Source organism: Fundulus heteroclitus, unplaced genomic scaffold (assembly GCF_011125445.2).
Source record: "Fundulus heteroclitus isolate FHET01 unplaced genomic scaffold, MU-UCD_Fhet_4.1 scaffold_44, whole genome shotgun sequence".
Lineage (NCBI taxonomy): Eukaryota > Metazoa > Chordata > Actinopteri > Cyprinodontiformes > Fundulidae > Fundulus > Fundulus heteroclitus.
In genome coordinates, this window is record NW_023396857.1 from 2,763,065 (window position 1) to 2,783,530 (window position 20,466).

General features: G+C 49.1%; 1 protein-coding gene across 14 annotated transcripts in view; it reads right to left on the reverse strand.

Annotated features, from left to right (window-relative positions):
* si:cabz01090165.1 (LRR and FN3 domain-containing protein) overlaps positions 1–20,466 on the reverse strand; it is a 286,173-nt gene that overhangs the window by 35,860 nt on the left and 229,847 nt on the right. For 13 of the 14 annotated variants that reach the window (XM_036131571.1, XM_036131567.1, XM_036131572.1 and 10 more), the window contains 5 exons: positions 12,807–13,072; positions 11,154–11,354; positions 6,074–6,240; positions 2,016–2,256; positions 417–629 (listed from right to left, as the gene is read on the reverse strand). In XM_036131571.1, the coding sequence (XP_035987464.1) occupies positions 417–629; positions 2,016–2,256; positions 6,074–6,240; positions 11,154–11,354; positions 12,807–13,058 (1,074 nt within the window). In that variant the 5' untranslated portion in view covers positions 13,059–13,072. The remainder of the gene's footprint in view (positions 1–416; positions 630–2,015; positions 2,257–6,073; positions 6,241–11,153; positions 11,355–12,806; positions 13,073–20,466) is intronic. The other variant, XM_036131569.1, reaches the window with a different exon arrangement.

Here is a 20,466-nt window from a genome sequence, read left to right on the forward strand (position 1 = left end):
AGGCCTCTGAGACGCTCTGTGACCTCACAGAGATGATTTCAACTGGCCGTAATAAAATGATATTTAACATCATTTATTAACATAGACTGGTGCTTAGCTAAAGTCAATGTGACTCAATCAAAGGATATTTGACAATAATTCAGCTAAAGAGGATTTTTCCAGCTAAACGGATTAAACTTGGTCTCAGTCAGTTTCTCTGTAGCTGGACTTCAGCTCATTCACCTCTTTGGTCCAAACGGGCTTTTAGACGCCTGGACAAGAGCTGAAAACAGAGTTTCTCTTCAGACATAAATGTTTGATCAGTGCAGTACAGTTAGAAAATAGATGTTTGAAGAGAAACGGATCATGTTTGGGTATGAAGAGCCGCTTTAGACTAAAACTCTCAGCAGTGGAGGTTCTGGGCGTGAAGCGTCTACCTTGACGGAGGCCTTCAGGATGTCCAGCGAGCCGTTCTCATAGCAGATGGTTCTGGACGTGTTTCCAATCAGCTTTCCATCGGGGCTGACCCAGTGTGTGGACGGCTCGGGATCCCCGATGGACTTACAGCGGAGGCTGACCTCCTGGCCCTCCATCACAAACATCTTGGAGGTGTGGCGGGTTATCATGGGCGGCTCGCAGACGAACTCCTCCTGTGGGGAGACAAACGTTCTGTTTTAGACGGGAACCCTGCAGGATGTAGAGACTGGACCTGGACCTGGAGGAAAATCACACCCAGGAACATGTGGGACAGGTCAGTGATGCGTTCTTCCAGCAGGAGGCGCTCACACTTAAAAATAAAAGGATCTTTTTCATTGTTTGAAGCCACCCTCTGGTTCTGGAACCTGAGAGACCCACACCGTGTATCAGCAGGAGGTCCGGTAGGGCTGACCTGATGGACTCCCAGAGGTTCCTGAGAAGCTCAGGACGAGCAGCCGAGACCAGAGGAGAGCATTCAGACGACAAGCAGGAGAACATCTGAACCTCCAAGGGGAAATTTTAGGTTTCTCTGATTTCAGAGAATAAGGAGACTCACAGGACCAGGAAGGCGGCGTTAATGAGGGCCAACGCTTCAGCTCCTCTTCTGCTCCTCTTCTGCTCCTCTTCTGCTCCTCTTCTGCTCCTCTTCTGCTCCTCTTCTGCTCCTCTTCAGGGCTGATCCTCTCCTCCACTGAGGAAGGTCTACATATATTAGCCTGAAAGACGCGCAGCATCTTCTGCTACATAATAGCAGATAATCCCACGTTTATCCCTGCGTGTCTGCCTGCTGATCTCTGAGTCGGCACCGCCGGCCCGGAGAGCTAACCGGGCCCTCAGTGAGTTCAGAACCAGCCTGAAGACGTCCTCAGAACCTGCTAAACTTCCCTGACTGATGGATCCTGGTTCTGGTGAACGAGCAGAGAGTCAGAGACCCAGCCTGTGATAAGAACGTCAGTGAATGCTGCAGCAACACGCAGGTTCCAGGAAGAAGTCTGGGTCAATTTATCTGCAGGTTAGAGACCCGACCCGACCCGACCCGACCCGACCCGACCCGACCCAATCCGACCCGACCTGACCCGACCCGACCCGACCCCACCCGACCTCAGGAACCGGCAGGTGTTTCACACCTGAGCAGGAAGCAGCACCGCTTTGACTTCCTGTGCTGCTGACCTTCTGGGTTTCAGTCTGAAATGAATCAGATCAAAGCTAAACTACAGAGTTTCCTCCAACCCAGTTAGCAATCAGAACCAGAACCGGGTTCAGGGCGTCTCCAGAACCAAGCAGCAGCTTATCCCTGGAAGCGATGGGATGGAAACCCTCAGAAAACTCCTTCCTGTTGTCCTGCGGTTCCTCAGCTGCTCCCTGATGGATTCTATGGAATCAGCTGCAAGGCCGTGAGCAGCAGGAGGACCCGCGGTTGGTCCTGGGTTCAAATCCCAGCCTGGGGTCTGCCTTATCTCAGGGTGCATGGTTGGGTGTCCTGTAATGCTCAGTGACTAAAGGCTGAGAACGGACGGAGCCGTCAGAATCAAGGCTTTTATTGTGAAAGCAGAACCAACCTCCCGTATGGTCCAGAAGTATTTTCCGGCCAGGTCTTTGGGCGAGGCGCAGGTCTCCAGGTCGTCCTCTCTGGTCAGCCGTCGCAGCCACACCAGCTCACAGTTGCAGTGCAGGGGGTTCCCCCCGAAGCTCAGCACCAGCGCTGTGAGGGGAGAACCCTTCATCTTGGCGTACACCGGGATGCGCAGGAACAGCGGGTCTGGAGGGATCTTCTTCAGCTTGTTGGACGTCATGTCCAGCCTGATGGGGACAAACACACAGACCCTCACTGACCTGCAGGATTCAGCAAATCAGACATAACAGCAAACACCTTTCCAGACGCAGCAGTGCTTTAAAAAGAAGCCTTAAAAACCTGCAAGAACAGCAGAGACAGATGCATGTGGGAACGTAGGGTTGGGTTCACAACTCCTGATCTTCAAAGTGTTTCTGTTTTTTCTGAGGAAGCAGAAATGTCTTTGAAGTCAAGTTTCTAATTTCTTCAACCATCTCCTCGTCTCAGACAGCTGCTATAAATATGAACCCAGGGGACGTAATTATTTGAAAATAAAAGCTAACGTGTCTTTAAAGGCGGCGACTTGGCAGGTCCAGACAGATAAGGTGCAGCAGAGCGACGAAGAGCAAAGGCGAGGAGGAGGAGGAGGAGGGCAGAAAATCACCGCTGACTCATTTCTCCCAAATCATATTTCTGCTTTTTGGCGCCGATGTTTTGTGCCGAAGGATGAAGTGGGAGGCGAGAGCAGATGGGTAATCGATCAATCAGGTGGGAGGCGATGAGAGGAAGAGGGAAGCAGGAGGAGAGGAGAGGCCAAGGATCAGATGAGAGGGCTGCAGGGAACGGTTCTCCTCAGTCAGCCGTTCTCCGCTCAAACAATCACACTTCCTGCTGCCGGCCCATAAATCTGCAACCGGCTTCCATAAACGTCCCTGAAAGGGAGATTTCTGTGATGAAGACCCCACTGTGTCCTTTTCTGGCTTCACTTTAACTCCAATTCAGTCCCAGGAAGGTTGATTTAGACACTTCAGCGGTTCCTCAGCCTGAGATCATAAAGACGGAGAACTGTGGAGAACCTCTGCTTTAAACGAGGAGGAACTGGTTGATGAATACCAAATTCATCTCATTCATCATTATTCACAGCAGACGGAGAAACATGGCCGCCGCTGCTCAAAGGTTCAACCAGGACTCAAAGAATTGAACCAACAACTAAAGAGCAAAGGTGAGATAATCACAGAATAACCAGCTGAACATTTAGCTCACAAACTCTGAAATGAAGATAAACATCCAGAAATAATCCCCATAGAAGCAGGTTCAAGTATTTATATCAAATATTGATATCAATGATCATAATTAAACGTTGAATAGCAGCCATTAAAATAAAATCAGTCAGCGGCGTAAAAACGATAAAAGGCTAAAACAGCATAAATGATCCCAGAGGAAGCAGAGCTAATGAACCTTGAAGACAAACTGCTGCTGAATTATCTCTAAACACGCCGTTCTCCCCGTTTGGGTCAGAATGGAGTAATCGGTACCGCTGAGAGTCCAGAGGCTGCAGCACCGAAGCAGAACGTCTGATTTTACAGCAGAGCAGGAAGAACGTGGGAGGAGGAACCAGCAGCTCCTCACATGCAGGAAGACGTGAAAAAGAACCCTGAGCAGAACCAGCTTCCCTCTCCGGTTCTCACTCAGAGCGTCCTGGAGAACACTCCCACAATTCACTGCATCCGCCCACAGACCTGAACTAAGATAGCAGGGCAGACAGCACCAAGGTCTGGGGTTCAAATCCCAGCCTGGGGCCGTTCTGCACGCAGTTCTCTCCCTGTTTGTTCTCTGTCATTTTCTCTTCATAGAAGGTACACCTGGTCTGGCGTTCTGTTAGCTGTGACATCATCAGGGGAGGCAGATCATCCTCTATTACCATCTACCATAGAAAGTACTCCTGGGTCAATGTGAGCTTCTGAGCTTTCTTTGTCTCTGCTCTGTCTTCTCTAACATAGAAAGTACTCCTGGGTCAATGTGAGCTTCTGTGCTTTCTATGTCTCTGCTCTGTCTTCTCTAACATAGAAAGTACTCCTGGGTCAATGTGAGCTTCTGTGCTTTCTGTGTCTCTGCTCTGTCTTCTCTACCATAGAAAGTACTCCTGGGTCAATGTGAGCTTCTGTGCTTTCTATGTCTCTGCTCTGTCTTCTCTAACATAGAAAGTACTCCTGGGTCAATGTGAGCTTCTGTGCTTTCTGTGTCTCTGCTCTGTCTTCTCTACCATAGAAAGTACTCCTGGGTCAATGTGAGCTTCTGTGCTTTCTGTGTCTCTGCTCTGTCTTCTCTACCATAGAAAGTACTCCTGGGTCAATGTGAGCTTCTGTGCTTTCTATGTCTCTGCTCTGTCTTCTCTAACATAGAAAGTACTCCTGGGTCAATGTGAGCTTCTGAGCTTTCTGTGTCTCTGCTCTGTCTTCTCTAAGCCCCAGTGGGTGGAGGCAGATGAGCGTTCACACTGAGCCTGGTTCTGGTTCTGCTGGAGGTTCTCCTCCCTGTTAAAGGGGAGTTTTCCTCTCCACTGTCGCTTCATGCATGCTCAGTATGAGGGATTGCTGCAAAGCCATCAACAATGCAGACGACTGTCCACTGTGGCTCTACGCTCTTTCAGGAGGAGTGAATGCTGCTTGGAGAGACTTGATGCAACCTGCTGGGTTTCCTTAGAGAGGAAACTTTCTCACCAACCTGGAGGATCTGATGGAGTCTGACTTTGGAAAGAGCCTTGAGATGACGGGATGTTAATTGGAGCTGTAGAAATAAAATTTAATCAAATTGAATTAATGGAACATTAAAGTCTTGGTTTCTCTCAGTCCTGTAAAAAGACGTTAATGTGGATTTTAATTGAACTGTAAACTCTTTATGTTAATCTGCTACTTCTACATTTTCCTAAAGTTTATTAGCTGATAAACCTCGTATGAAGCGTTTAAAATGACCTTCTAGATAAACTGTGAAGGCAGCATCAGCTCTACATGATGAAGGGACCCCAACATGATGAGAACGTGTGGAAGCTGCAGACGGTTCTGACTCGGGTTCTGGCTCAGGTTCTGGCTCGGGTTCTGGCTCGGGTTCTGACTCGGGTTCTGGCTCGGGTTCTGGCTCGGGTTCTGACTCGGGTTCTGGCTCGGGTTCTGGCTCGGGTTCTGGCTCGGGTTCTGGCTCAGGAAGTAATCAAAGGCTACTTTCATTCATGCAGAAATGAAAACAGTTTAAGACTGTAGCTGATCCTCAGGTTTCCATCACAAACAGCCTGGAGCTGCAGAAGAGTCTGCGGTTCTGATCCGTCCCTGACTGGAGGCCCGGCTCAGTGACACGGCCGTTCAGCTAACAGCTGCACGTCTGACTGCATCTGTCCTCAGACAGCAAATCTGTGCAAACACAGAACAAGCAGATGTTTGCAGAGTCACGCTGAGCAAAGCACAGAACTGCTGCTGGGTCTCTGGTTCTATTCCCTGCTCTGCCGGCAGCAGTCAGCTTCAGTATATTTCTGTAGGAGGGGAAACTGGAGCTGCAGAACCGGTTTAGAAACTGGACCCCAGACGTTAAATATTCCTCCAGATGAGCTCAGATGAGTCACATTTCAGCTCAAACTGTTTAACGCGGTTTGTTCGTTCTCATGAAAATAATGCTTAAATAAAAACGTCTCAACCTTGAGTTTCTTTCCAGGTCTCCAAATTCACATGTATAATTTTTATCAAGGTTATGATGACAATGTTCTCCATCATGTTTCCTGCTTTTGCAGATGAGACGGTGTTCCTCATCAGGAACCCTAGAGGAGCTTTGATAGGTTGAAGCTTAGCAGATGGATTTCTGTGGTCTACACCTTTGGAGATTCAGTTATTGCTACTTTATCATCCCAACACAAGAAAACATCACCTTTAGTTGTTTCCATAGACCCAAGTGCCCACAGACAGAACCAGAACCATCTTATCTACTGGGGTTAGCAGGTGTGGTGGAGCTGATCCGAGTGTGAGCACAGCTCAAAGGCCGGGGCAGAAATGTGCTGAAGGTTTATGCAGAAGAACCAACCTGGCCAGTTTGTGCAGGTTGGAGAAGATTCCCTCAGGAACGCTCTCGATCAGGTTGTGGTCCAGACTCAGGGTGTTGACGCTCACCAGCAGGGCGATGGTCTCCCAGGGGATGTCCACCAGGTTGTTGTAGCTCAGATCCAGGTCCTCCAGAGTCTCCAGGAAGTCCTGCAGGAGGAGCAGCATAGATTAACCTCTTCTGAACGGCTGAGAGGTTCTGACAAACTGGACCAGAGCGGCTCTGATCATGGCGGCACCAAATGATCAAGATGATGAAGCTGTGAGTCACGCTAAAATCTTCCACTCATCAGTCGCTTCATTATAAGACAAATTTAAAATGACGCGTTTTTCTCCTCAATACAAAGAGCAGAAAAACTAAAATCTGATGTTAAGGCCGTTCACTGAGCCACGTTTCTAGAAAAAGAAGTTAGCCAAGCTGTGGGAACAGATGCTGAGGAGCGCTGATAACGTGACATGTGACATAAATCATGGAGGAAATGTGATGAGGAGCAGAAAGTGAGCCAGAGATGGAGAGTCAAGGTGAAGAAGAGCAAGAAGAAACGTGATGGTGCAGCAGGAGGATCATGAAATCATGGCAGATAAAAATGAAACTGAATATTTCTGGGTTGAATATTAAGAGAAAGTCTCAGAGGAGTTAAACGATCCTGATCAATCGTCCAATCAAAGCGTGTTGTTCCTCTAATCCACTGCATGAGATCCTCAGAATGGCTGCAGCACAAACAGCTTGTTGACGTGCCAACATGGACTGTCAGCGCTGTAATTACTCTCATGATGCACATAATTAGGACTCTGAATGATCAAAATCTAAATTTTCATCACAATGACCGCTGCCTGCGTGCTTTTTCAACATAATTACCAGTAACAACAGAAAGGAGTAAACGGGTCCTGACGGTTCTGGTTCTGAACCAGCGCTGCAGCCAAAGCTCTTTATGGACCCGTGTGACGGCAGCAGGTTCTGGATCAGTTGGGAAGGGAACCCGGTTCTGGCTGAAGGACGGTGGATCGGACAGGAATCGGTTCTGTTGTCTCCATGCTGTCGTGTTGAAGAAGCTCTGAACCGCCACCTTCAGAACATTTTACTCTAGTTTCTGTGACAGATTAGCAGAAAGCATCACCGTCTGGATTACCAGCGGGTTTCTCTGGCCCGTATTTATACGCCGCCCCTGAGTCAGAACTCTGCAGAACCTCCTCTGGCTGCAGGCCTTCTCAGGTTGGTCTCCACCAGCCTACAGTTCTTTGCTAAAGCTCTCCAGCTCAGTCAGGTTGGATGGAGAACATCAGTTTTCGGGTCTGGACTTTGACTAGGCCGTTCTGACCCAGGAGTGTGATCTAAACCGTCTCTGGCTGTGTGTTTAGGGTAGTTGTTGTGCTCCTGCCCACAGCATGATGCTGCCATGGCCATGTCTCACTGTGGGGATGGTGAGGAGGATAGTTTTCCTCCCAGAACCTGAACGTCTGCATCATATCGGCTCATTGGGTTAGTGGCTCATTCTCTGACACAGTAAAGGGGCTGAATCCAAAAGGAAAGAAAGATTTTTATTAGGAAGAGAAATTAAAACATTATTCAACAGAAAAATCGTCCTACTTCGGCGTTTGATCTGTTCTGCTGCGGGATTACAGTGAGATACACCTGGAGGTGCTGCTGGGAAAAGGAGGTCCAGAAGACCTGCTACCTGTGTGAGTATAGGATGGATGGATGGAGGGATGGATGGATGGGTGGATGGAGGGATGGATGGATGGGTGGATGGAGGGATGGATGGATGGATGGAGGGAGGGAGGGATGGAAGGAGGGAGGGAGGGATGGATGGATGGATGGATGGATGGATGGATGGATGGATGGGTGGATGGAGGGATGGATGGATGGATGGATGGATGGATGGAGGGATGGGTGAATGGATGGATGGATGGATGGGTGGATGGAGGGATGGATGGATGGATGGATGGATGGATGGAGGGATGGATGGATGGATGGATGGATGGATGGATGGGTGGATGGAGGGATGGATATCGGTCCCAGGACCAGAACATGACTGCAGGTAGCCTTCAGTAAAGCAGGCTGTGGTGTCCTGATGATCTGAGAGACCTTCAGCTGGGCGGTCTGGTTCTGTTGGAGCTAGAACCTCGTTGACCCGCAGCACCACCGCCACTCAGAACTGCTTTGAATGAGTTTCCATAACTTTCCTTCAGATTGTTGCCAAGCGTGTCTGACTGGGAGCTCGGATGATTCATCTCGCTTGTTGGCAGACCTGAATCTCAGTGAAAATGAAACAGTTCTGACTCGGCTCGGTTGGAGTGTTGCCAGTGGATCTGGCAGCAGGAGAACTTTCTTTTCCAACATTCTCCTCACGTCTATTTTCTCTTTATTTTTCTCACAGGTGAAGCAAACATTCCATGTTCACAAGGTTTGGCAGCAAAGCTGCGCTTCAGACACACGTCTGACTGTCCAGGAGGTTATTTGTGCCCAGACCATCCAATCTGCACACCAACCCGCCTTCTTCACCCTCCTTACCCACTTTACCCTCAACCCCACCCTCCTTACCCACTTTACCCTCAACCCTAGCCCACCGCACCCGCCGACCCACGTGGGACCAGCAACCCCACCCCACCCACCCCCGGACCCACGTGACCCGCAACCCCACCCACAGCACCCGCCTGATCCCACGTTCGACTAACCCCACCCACCTGCACCCTCCGTACCCACGTTACCCTCAACCCCACCCACCTTACGCTCCTTACCAGGCGGACTGGACCCGCAACCCCACCCACGCGGACCTCACAGTAACCGCGGGACCCGGCGAACCCGAGCACCCCACCCCAACGCACCCGCCGGGACCCACGGACCCGACCCCCGCACCCTGCCGTACCCACGGGACCCGCAACCGCACCCGCCGGACCCACGGGACCCGCAACCCCACCCGCCGGACCCGCCGGACCCACGGGACCCGCAACCCCACCCACCTCACCCGCCTTACCCACGGGACCGGCAACCCCACCCACCGCACCCGCCTGACCCACGGGACCCGCAACCCCACGCACCGCACCCGCCGACCCACGGGACCCGCAACCCCACCCACCGGACGCGCCGGACCCGCGGGACCCGCAACCCCACCCACCGCACCCGCCGGACCCACGGGACCCGCAACCCCACCCACCGCACCCGCCGGACCCACGGGACCCGCAACCCCACCCGCCGGACCCGCCGGACCCACGGGACCCGCAACCCCACCCACCGCACCCTCCGGACCCACGGGACCGGCAACCCCACCCACCGCACCCGCCGGACCCACGGGACCCGCAACCCCACCCACCGCACCCGCCGGACCCACGGGACCCGCAACCCCACCCACCGGACGCGCCGGACCCGCAACCCGACCAACCGGACCCACCGGAACCGGACCCGGGGACCCGCAACCCCACCCACCTTACCCTCCGGACCCTCAACCCCACCCACCGTACCCACAGGACGCACCTTACCCACGGGACCCGCAACCCCACCCACCTTACCCACCTTACCCTCTTTACCCTTTGAACCCTCAACCCCACCCACTTTACTCTCCTTACCCTTTGAACCCTCAACCCCACCCACCTTACCCACCTTACCTCGTTACCCTTTTTACCCTCAACCCCACCCACCGGACCCGCCGGACCCGCAACCCGACCAACCGGACCCACCGGACCGCCGGACCCGGGGACCCGCAACCCCACCCGCCTGACCCACGGGACCCGCAACCCCACCCACCGCACCCTCAGACCCACTTTACCCTCAACCCCACCCTCCTTACCCACTTTACCCTCAACCCCACCCACCTCACCCTCCTTACCCACTTTACCCTCAACCCCACCCACCTCACCCTCCTTACCCACTTTACCCTCAACCCCACCCACCTCACCCTCCTTACCCACTTTACCCTCAACCCCACCCACCTTACCCTCCTTACCCTCAACCCTACCAACCTTACCCACCTTACCTCCTTACCCTTTTTACCCTCAACCCCACCCACCTTACCCTCCTTACCCTCAACCCCACCCACCTTACCTACATTACTCACCTTACCCACTTTACCCTCAACCCCACCCACCTTACCACCTTACCCTCTTTACCCTTTGAACCCTCAACCCCACCCACTTTACTCTCCTTACCCTTTGAACCCTCAACCCCACCCACCTTACCCTCAACCCCACCCACCTTACCCACCTTACCTCGTTACCCTTTTTACCCTCAACCCCACCCACCTTACCCTCCTTACCCTCAACCCTACCAACCTTACCCACCTTACCTCCTTACCCTTTTTACCCTCAACCCCACCCACCTTACCCACATTACTCACCTTACCCACTTTACCCTCAACCCCACCCACCTTACCCACCTTACCCTCTTTACCCTTTGAACCCTCAACCCCACCCACTTTACTCTCCTTACCCTTTGAACCCTCAACCCCACCCACCTTACCCTCAACCCCACCCACCTTACCCACCTTACCTCGTTACCCTTTTTACCCTCAACCCCACCCACCTTACCCACTTTACTCATCTTACACTCTTTACCCTCAACCCCACCCACCTTACCCACCTTACTCTCCTTACCCTCTTTACCCTCAACCCCACCCACCCTACCCCTCCTTACCCTCAATTCCTTCTCACCTCATCCCTCTTTCCTTACCCTCATTCCTATTTTGTAATTCCTTATCATCTTCCTGTTTTTGTTCTGGGGGGTACTACCTGGGCTCCTGTGCTCCCCCCCCCCGAGTCTCCCCAGCTGACCCAATCCTCACTTCATCCACCCTTTTGTCCCCCTTCGTTAAACCTTTAATGTCATGTCTTTGTGGCATGCTCCTTTCTAGTGAACAATCATTTAAAGTGAAATTATAATTTGGATCTAATGAAGGTCTGAAGGTGACTTCCTACTTCTGTTCATCTTTCTAAAATACTTCTCTATTTTTTTAATATTAATTCCGATAACCAGGTAAACCCGTGTGTTGCTCCTGAGAAGAAGAGCGAAGCAGCTTGTGTTCCCTGTGCGGTTCTTAGAGAAGGACGAGGCAGCTGAGGTGTGATCGTACCTGGAACGCTCCCTCTGATATGCTGGTCAGCTGGTTGTTGGCCAGGATCAGGTGCCTCAGGTTCACCAGGCCCTGGAAGTGCGAGTCATCCAGGACGGTGAGGCGGTTGGCGTCCAGGTGGAGGGCGTGGAGGTCCTGCAGGTCGGCGAAGGTGTACGGCCGGATCTGGCTGATGGTGTTCCGGCTCAGGGTCAGGTGGATCTGGACATGAAGAGATTAAACAGAGCAGACGATCATAATGCAGGAGAAGCAAGAACCTGAAGACTTCAGAAAGAGTTGAAGAAGAACCTTCCTCCACGAACTGAAGCCCTCACCAGATTCCTCATAACACACATGAGATTGTTTTAAATCGTTTTTCTGTTTATGACATGCTTCGAGTCTCCCAACAATTTGAAATGAGTTCAGTTTTGAGTTTTCTGCTCATGATCTGACAATTCAGGAGAAAAAATAAGCCAATCAGAAACTCTTGACCGCTGTCTCCAGGCACACTTTGTCTAGTGGCCCCAGATTCAGACGAGACCAGAACTGGGAACATGTAGCAGCTGAGCCAAGGGTGGGATTACTTTATCTCTGCTCTGGTTCTTAGTGAAATACTGGAACTTGATGGACTCACCGGTTGATTTTATTTAATAAGTAACTGAGGTTCCAGGTCCTCAGCACACAAGGAGAGGCCAGTTACCATTTAAATATCAATAAATATAATCAAATATTAGTGTTTGTGAAAGCTTCACAGGGAGCTGATCTTAGATCAGCACTAGCGGAGCCAAAAAACAGGACTTAAAGTTTACGGCCAGACTTGTTACTGTTACTGGAGAGAAAGAGAGAGAGTTAGTGGCCTCCAAAGGTCCTAGTTAAAGTCTATGATGCGATTTGTTTCCGTGAGCACCGTTTTTGTTTCAGTGACCATTACTGGACTCTGAGATTCTCCGAAGAGAAGCAACCAAACTGGGCCAAGTGTCTAAAGGTTCTAAAGACGGTTCTGTTAATGAGCGCCTTGGTGCCGTTGTTCTGTTTATTCTAAATAAAAGCTTCCAGGTTCGTCCACAAAACGGGTCCAAACTGCAACAACCAACAGCAAAGTGGATCATCAGGAACCGTCCAGGACCAGCGACACAGCAGCAGCTGCTGAGCCAACGCATCCTGGTTATTCAGGCTTTTACCTGCAGGGCGGCGCTGCAGAGCCAACGCAGAACCAGGTTCTGCCTTCAGGCTGGGTCTCTGAACAGCTGACAGCCGGAGCAGCTGCTCTGCAGGAGGAAACCTCCCTGCACCTCCTGCTCCTGGTCTGTTCCCTGAATGATGTTGCTCCTCTGACACATCGTTGCTGTCTGGTTACCTGTCTGCCTGTTTTTCACATGATGCCAGTGCTGGAAACTATAGTCAGATTCCTGGTCTTTACCTCAACCCTGGTGCATAAAGCTGGTTCTGATTCTGAAGAAACAGATCATAAAATGGGAGACAGGACGCAAACAGCCGTATCATACAGGCTGGGTTTAGGACTAACAGGTTGGTCTTGTTCAGGTTATGGTCCGTGGAGAACTATGTTCAGTCTCATTCATGTTGGCCCAGGCTTGTTGTCAACCAGAAGAGGATCACTAACCACAGAGGAACCAACACCGCTGAAGGAGGTCCCTGAATGGGGACAAGACTCACCAGGCTGGTCATGTTGGCAAAGTCCCGGTGCCTCAGCGTGGTGATGAAGTTGTCCATCAGCCTGAGCTCGGCCGTCTGCCGGTCGATGTTCGGCGGCACGAAGAGCAGGCCGGTCTTGGCGCAGAGCACCGTGTAGGAGGGCAGCAGGTTCTGGCAGGTGCAGCGCTTGGGACAGAGCATGTCAGGGAAGCAGGAAGGGATGCAGGACAGGAGGACGAGTAGAGCGCCGAGCAGCGAGGAGAGGCCGTCCATGGCTGTCCGTCTGCCTTTAGACAGAAATGAAGGAAAAATCAGTGAAGAAACTCAACATTTGGTGAGAAAACGGCCGCAGAACTGAAACCCTTTAGATACAGTGAACACTGCTCCCACATTCTTTAAATGTCCTTAAATCTATCATTAATTATTATTACTTAATTATTAGAATGTGTCTCTCTTTAGCTCCGCTGGGCCAGGCTGCACAACGCCGCCCTGTCAGCTCAGAAAAGCTGGATAAGGATTGTGTTCATCATAAATGCACACAGAGCTGGAAGCACTTGTCTACAGTAATGAACAGAGGAGGCGAAAGGGAAGTTTGTTTCACTGGAGAACCCGCAGAACCCGCAGAACCATCAGCTGTTCTCCTTCAGGCTTCCAGGTCCAAAGAAATCCCCTGCAGACAGACCAGGACAGCCAGAGGCTCCTCCAACCCTGTCTGATGGCTGCCATGAAAACAGGGTGTAGGTTTGAGTCTCATTAAACAGCCGCTCTGTGAGAGCCACCTGGACAGGTGTGGAAACGTTTTCAGGAAGAACTGAGAGAAAGTCCGGTTTCTCAGATTCAGGTCTGTTGGCTCATTAAACCAATCAGACGCTGTTACTGAACCATCTTTATTAATAAAGCGTGTCGCTACAGTTCAAAATGCTCAGAATTACCTGTTTGTGTTGCTAAGACTAGTTAGTATAATAATACTAGTTAGCATATATTACTAGTTAGTATATTAATAATAGTTAGTATATATCACTAGTTAGTATAGTAAGACTAGTTAGTATAGTAAGACTAGTTAGTATAATAATACTAGTTAGCATATATTACTAGTTAGTATAGTGATACTAGTTAGTATATTACTAGTTAGTATAATAATACTAGTTAGTATATTACTAGTTAGTATAATAATACTAGTTAGTATAATCTTACTAATTAGCATATATTACTAGTTAGTATAATAATACTAGTTAGTATAATCTTACTAATTAGCATATATTACTAGTTAGTATAATAAAACGAGTTAGCATATATTACTAGTTAGTATAATAATCCTAGTTAGCACATATTACTAGTTAGTATATATTACTAGTACGTAAAATAATACTAGTTAGTATAATCTTACTAATTAGCATATATTACTAGTTAGTATAATAATACTAGTTAGCATATATTACTAGTTCGCATAGTAATACTAGTTAGTATATATTACTAGTTAGTATAGTAATACTAGTTAGTATACTAATACTAGTTGGTATATATTACTAGTTAGCATATATTACTAGTTAGTATAATAATACTAGTTAGCCTATATTACTTGTTAGTATAATATTACTAGTTAGTATAATATTACAAGTTAGCATTAATTACTAGTTAGTATATTATAACTAGTTAGTATAACAATACTAGTACGTATGATAATAATAGTTAGCATATATTACTAGTTAGTATAATCTTACTAGTTAGCAAATATTACTAGTTAGTATAATCTTACTAGTTAGCAAATATTACTAGTTAGTATAATAATACTTGTTGGTGTAATCTTAGTAGTTAGCATATATTACTAGAGATATGCTACTTAGTATAATATTACTAGTTAGTATAACAATACTAGTTAGCATATATTACTACTTATTGTAATATTAGTTAGTATAATATTAGTAGTTAGCATATATTACTAGTCAGTATAATAATACTAGTTAGCATATATAGACTAGTTAGTATAATAATACTAGTTAGCATACATTACTAGTGAAATGCTAGCTAGTATATTATTACAAGTTAGCATATATTACTAGTTAGCATATATTTATCGGGGCTAACTGGGTAAATCCTGCTTATTGGCGTAGACATAGACAGCTTTTATTTTCATTCAGCTGCACGTTGTTCACAACATACATTTGAGCTACACGTCATTGCAAGGCTGCGAGTAAAAGCAAAAGTAGAACATTTTAAAGTATTGGTCAGAAATGTAGCAGCAAACCAAAAAAGTGTTTATCAGTCTGAAGACGCGAGGAGTGAAGCTGTTCTGGTGTCCTGCAGCTGCTGCAGCTGCCCCCAGTCCATGGGGGGAGGAACCACGTCAGAGTGTGATCTGGACCTCCAGGAATTTGATGTTGTTAAACACATTAAATTATGGGTTGATTGTATCTCATCTATTTAATTCATCATTTTTAAACTAATTATAACACAATCCTGTTTCCTAGTGAGCGACTCCTGACATTTCTCTTTGCTCTTACTATGTACAGAGATGAAATTAAATGCTCCTGCTAACACTGGTCAGTTGGATTCAACATCCAGAGCTCTGATTATCATGTGGACCTGGATGGACCACCTGCAGACCTACCAGGACATGGACGTCCACCTGGACTGACAGGCTGGACCAGGAGAGCATTGATCAGAGAAGCAGGAGGACCATGGTGGCTCTGGAGGAGCTGCAGAGATCCACAGCTCAGGTGAGATCATCTGTCCTCAGGGTAAATATTAGTGGTGGACCCCACAAATCTGTCCACTTTTATCAATGAGGTGGGCAAAGTCGTGTAGGAGACACAGCAGACACGGTGAAAGTTTAGTCAGACAAGACAGACGCTTCAGTCTGTTTGGAGGAAAACTAACAGCCCACTTTACCCAGAGGAACCCATCAGCACGATGAAGGATGGCCATGGCAGCATCATGCTGGTTAGAGATGGAAGAGTTCTGGAGCTAAATCCAGGACCCTCCTGGAGGAACCCTGGTAGAAACTGCAGAAGACCTGAGACTAGGTGGAGGTTCACCTCCTAAACGGGCAAATGGAAAGCTGCTAGAGTCATTCCCCAACATACTTTTCAGAGTTTTACTGGAGAACAATATTTCCTCTCTTCCATCCTGACAGTTATACATCAGTTTGTTGATTTAGCACATAAGTTCCCCAATAAAACAGAATTGATGGTAATATCAGCTCTAGAACAGCCTTGGTTGTTCTGTTGCTGCTCAGTTATAACGGGAAACAAGATCAGTTACCATAATACGCAGATGATACTCAGCTCTACATCACCATGCCACCAGGTGACTCTGACCCATCCATGAACCTGAGCTGTTGCTTAGAACGAGACAATGCATGGAGGTACCAAAACGTTCTCCAGCTGAACAGAAAAAAACCTGAAGTAATTATCTTTGGACCCAAAGAGGAACAAACTAGTCAGCAGCAGAATCAGTTATTACAGCCACACCCTAGAGATCAGGCCTGAAACCTGGGAGTAGTGATGGACTCACACCTGAACCTCCATCTGAAGACAAAGTGGACCTTCTAGAACCTGGAGAACATTTCCAGGATTAAAGGACTGATGTCTCAGTAGGATCTGGAGAAACTGATCCATGTTTATCTTTAGTAGAACTGATCATAGAGAACATGGACCCGGTTCTGAAGTCCTTCCACTAAGACTAAGAACGTAGAGAACATGGACCCGGTTCTGAAGTCCTCACTAAGACTAAGAACGTAGAGAACATGGACCCGGTTCTGAAGTCCTCACTAAGACTAAGAACGTAGAGAATATGGACCCGGTTCTGAAGTCCTCACTAAGACTAAGAACGTAGAGAACATGGACCCGGTTCTGAAGTCCTTCCACTAAGACTAAGAACGTAGAGAACATGGACCCGGTTCTGAAGTCCTCACTAAGACTAAGAACGTAGAGAACATGGACCCGGTTCTGAAGTCCTTCCACTAAGACTAAGAATGTAGAGAACATGGACCCGGTTCTGAAGTCCTCACTAAGACTAAGAACGTAGAGAACATGGACCCGGTTCTGAAGTCCTCACTAAGACTAAGAACGTAGAGAACATGGACCCGGTTCTGAAGTCCTCACTAAGACTAAGAACGTAGAGAACATGGACCCGGTTCTGAAGTCCTTCCACTAAGACTAAGAACGTAGAGAACATGGACCCGGTTGTGAAGTCCTCACTAAGACTAAGAACGTAGAGAACATGGACCCGGTTCTGAAGTCCTCACTAAGACTAAGAACGTAGAGAACATGGACCCGACTAGTCTGTGATGTCATCATGAAGTGGACTGTCCCCACCCAGCAATACCTCTAAAACCTTAAGGCTTCATGGCGTAAAGGATCTTTTGATATGAAAATCTTGATCTCAGCGGCTCAGCCAATGCATCAGGATGAGTTATGGCAGCTTTTCATGCACTGCTCCTGGATCAGATTTAAAATGAGATTCAGTCGTGCTCCCATAGACACACCTGCAGATATGATGGCATTTTTAATGCCTTCAGAAACTTTTCCACACCTCATCACTATGTATGACTTTCTGTTAGAAGTCAGCAGTGAGAGGCTGAAAAAGAGGCAGAGCTGGGAAGGAGAATGAAGCGTTTGTTGCTGCAGCTCTTTGTCTGCTGACTCAGTCGTCCTCCAAGTAAACAGGACCAATTAGGCGTCCTACACTCTAAGGAGAGCACAAATGATGCCTGCTGCACTTCATAAACTTCATCGATTTTTGCAGGCCCATAAATGTTGAACTTTCCCTGCAAAGACAGTAAAGGAACACGCTGCCACTGATTTCCCTCCATTCCATTTGTGAGCTGGGCTCAGCAGGATCCAGAATAAATTCATACGAGGAGAAAGAGAAAGCACACACACAAGAAGGAACGGCATATGCAAGGAAAATCACTCTCTGAAGAGCTCCTCAGCGCAGAGCGACTGGAGGCGGGTCGATGGCAAATAACAGCAGGAAGAAACAAGCTCTTATTTACAGCGCTGAAATCTTCAATCCGCAGCAGAGAAAGGAGAGCAGGAAGCTGTATGCGTCCCACCATGTGGCTCCCACCGGCTCTCAAGCTCCATCTGACAGAGGCGGAAGAACTGCAGCAGCAAAAGAGGATGAGAACCCACAACCATGCAGAGAACAGGCCCGTCAGCATTCAGGAAATAATCAGGACGACTCAGACGCTGGCAGCTAAAAAAAGACATTGGACCTTTTCTCCATTCAGCAGCAGATCTGAGGTCATCCTCACGTTCACGTTTATCCATGAATGATGAGCAGATGCTGATAAATCATGAAAGATGCTCCTCCTCCTCCACCAACTCCTCCAGCAGGAGGCCGCATGAAGAGCGCCGCTCTCTGGCAGGTGTGGACAGGTGTGGCCAGGTGTGGCCAGGTGTGGCCAGGTGTGGACAGGTGTGGCCAGGTGTGGACAGGTGTGGCCAGGTGTGGCCAGGTGTGGCCAGGTGTGGACAGGTGTGGACAGGTGTGACCAGGTGTGGCCAGGTGTGGCCAGGTGTGGCCAGGTGTGGCCAGGTGTGGCCAGGTGTGGACAGGTGTGGACAGGTGTGGCCAGGTGTGGCCAGGTGTGGACAGGTGTGGACAGGTGTGACCAGGTGTGGCCAGGTGTGACCAGGTGTGGCCAGGTGTGACCAGGTGTGGACAGGTGTGGACAGGTGTGGACAGGTGTGGACGCTCTGGTCCGCCATGGTGAGCCTGCAGCTCCACCTTTGGTCCTGTGATGTGAAGCGGCTCTTTTATCTGGATCTTCTGGGTCAGACCAGGCAGCACAGACTGATGAAGGTTTTTAGAATACCTCACAGTCAGTCAGATGAAGGAGAACATCTGGGAATGGGATCTGGGTCTGGACTTTGACTAGGCCGTTGATGAAATGCTTTAATGCGGCGACTTCCATCGTAGCTCTGGCGGTATGTTTGGAGTCAGGAGCTTTCCCGCAGCATGATGCTGCCACCACCATGTTTCACTGTGGAGAAGGTGTGATCATTACATGCAGGGGAAGAGGTCCGGTTCTGGTCTCCTCTGACCCGTTCACCTTCTTCCACCTGCTTTAAACTGGACCAGAACTTTCTCCCTGACCTGTCTGGGTTTGATGGTTCTGGAGGAGGAGCATTTAGCCAAGAGGAATAATGTCAGTGATCCTAAGTGGACAGATATTATGTGTTTGGGTTTCCTGGGAGTTCTGGTTCTGGGTGACGGTTTGGATCCGGGCGTGTAACATGTGGCTCTTTATTCCCTGCAGCTGAGAGACGGAGCTGAGCGGCCGTCAGGTCAGCGTGAATCAACACGCTGGTTTCTCTGATGGTTTATCTGCAGTGAGCTGGAGGGCCTCCAGGGGGCGCTGCTGCACTGAGAGCGCCTTTAATTTGTTCAGTCAGCTCAGCTCAGCGTGAGAAAAATGCAAAGCAGCTCCTTCTCCATCTCTGTCGCCCTCTCCTCTTGTGATCACTCACTCGCTCTTTAAATAAAAGTGCTTCTCATTTCAGTTGCATGGCTCCTTTTCTCCATCCCTCCACTTATCGCTCTGCCTGGATCCTTCCATCAGAGCTCTGCAGAACTCTTCCTCTTCTCTCACGTCTGAAGCAGCTGCCTCCATCCGCTCAGTCTCCATCCCAGCAGCTCATCCATCTCTGCAGACCTCTCACATCTCCATGCTGGTCCCCCTCCCTCACTTATCTTCTGGCCTTTGCTTGTTCGCGTTCACACACTTGTCCTCCTATCATCCTCCCTTCCATTCATCAAAATGCTGTTCCTGTCTGGTGGAGACCGGCATGTCCTTAAAGACAGCCGTGTGTCCAGCTAATAAACGGTGGGGAATTATGGGAAACCAGCCAGTTGATCGGGGGAAGACTCTACCAGTAGGACTGGAGCTCTCTGGTTTTGGATTCATTTGTGGTTTATTTCAGTCGGCAGCAACACAATCCTCCGTTTTTTCCAGAGATTCCCAGAACCTGGAGAAACTGAGGAGGAGTTCTGCATGAAGAGCAGGAACGTGCTGTGGTTCTTTCATGGAGAACGTTACTGGAGGAGAGAGCAGGCCTGGAACATAGGCCACTGCGGCGGTAGGTTTCGGGTTCTAATCCCGGATCCTGGCTGCAGTGCTCCAGATTTAAAGGTGCAGTCCTGGACTTCAGGCTCTTTTAGCCTGGCAGCCGGACCGAGTCAGTCTGCTGAGGCTCCGTTCCCTCCAACCCAAAACAGACCGGACCAATCACAGCGCAGGAGGCGGGACTTTACCATGCGTCACTCTCAGCGGCAGAATTACCCATAATGCAACAGCGCTTTTCTGCTACCACAACAGTCATGATACATGCAGAGATTTTTGTTGCTTGGTGCCTCGGAGGATTAAGAAAGTAGCTGTAAGTAAAACATTTATCCTCTGAGAATTTAGACAAAAGCAGCAAAACATGGTTCACTGGAGACTTTGCTCCATGGCCGACATTTTCCACAGATAAAAAAAAAGAGAGTCTCTTGGAGTTTTTAGGTCACATTCGTAGTTATCTGGTTCTAACCTGATGACCCTGTTAAGAGAACAGCCTTTGAAATAGAACTCTACCAGCTCCTCACCACACTGATGCACCGTGAACACGACATTTCAGTCTGGCTGGCCGGGCCACGGCTTTTTACCCACAAAGTGATCGAGTTGGCGTCTCCAAGC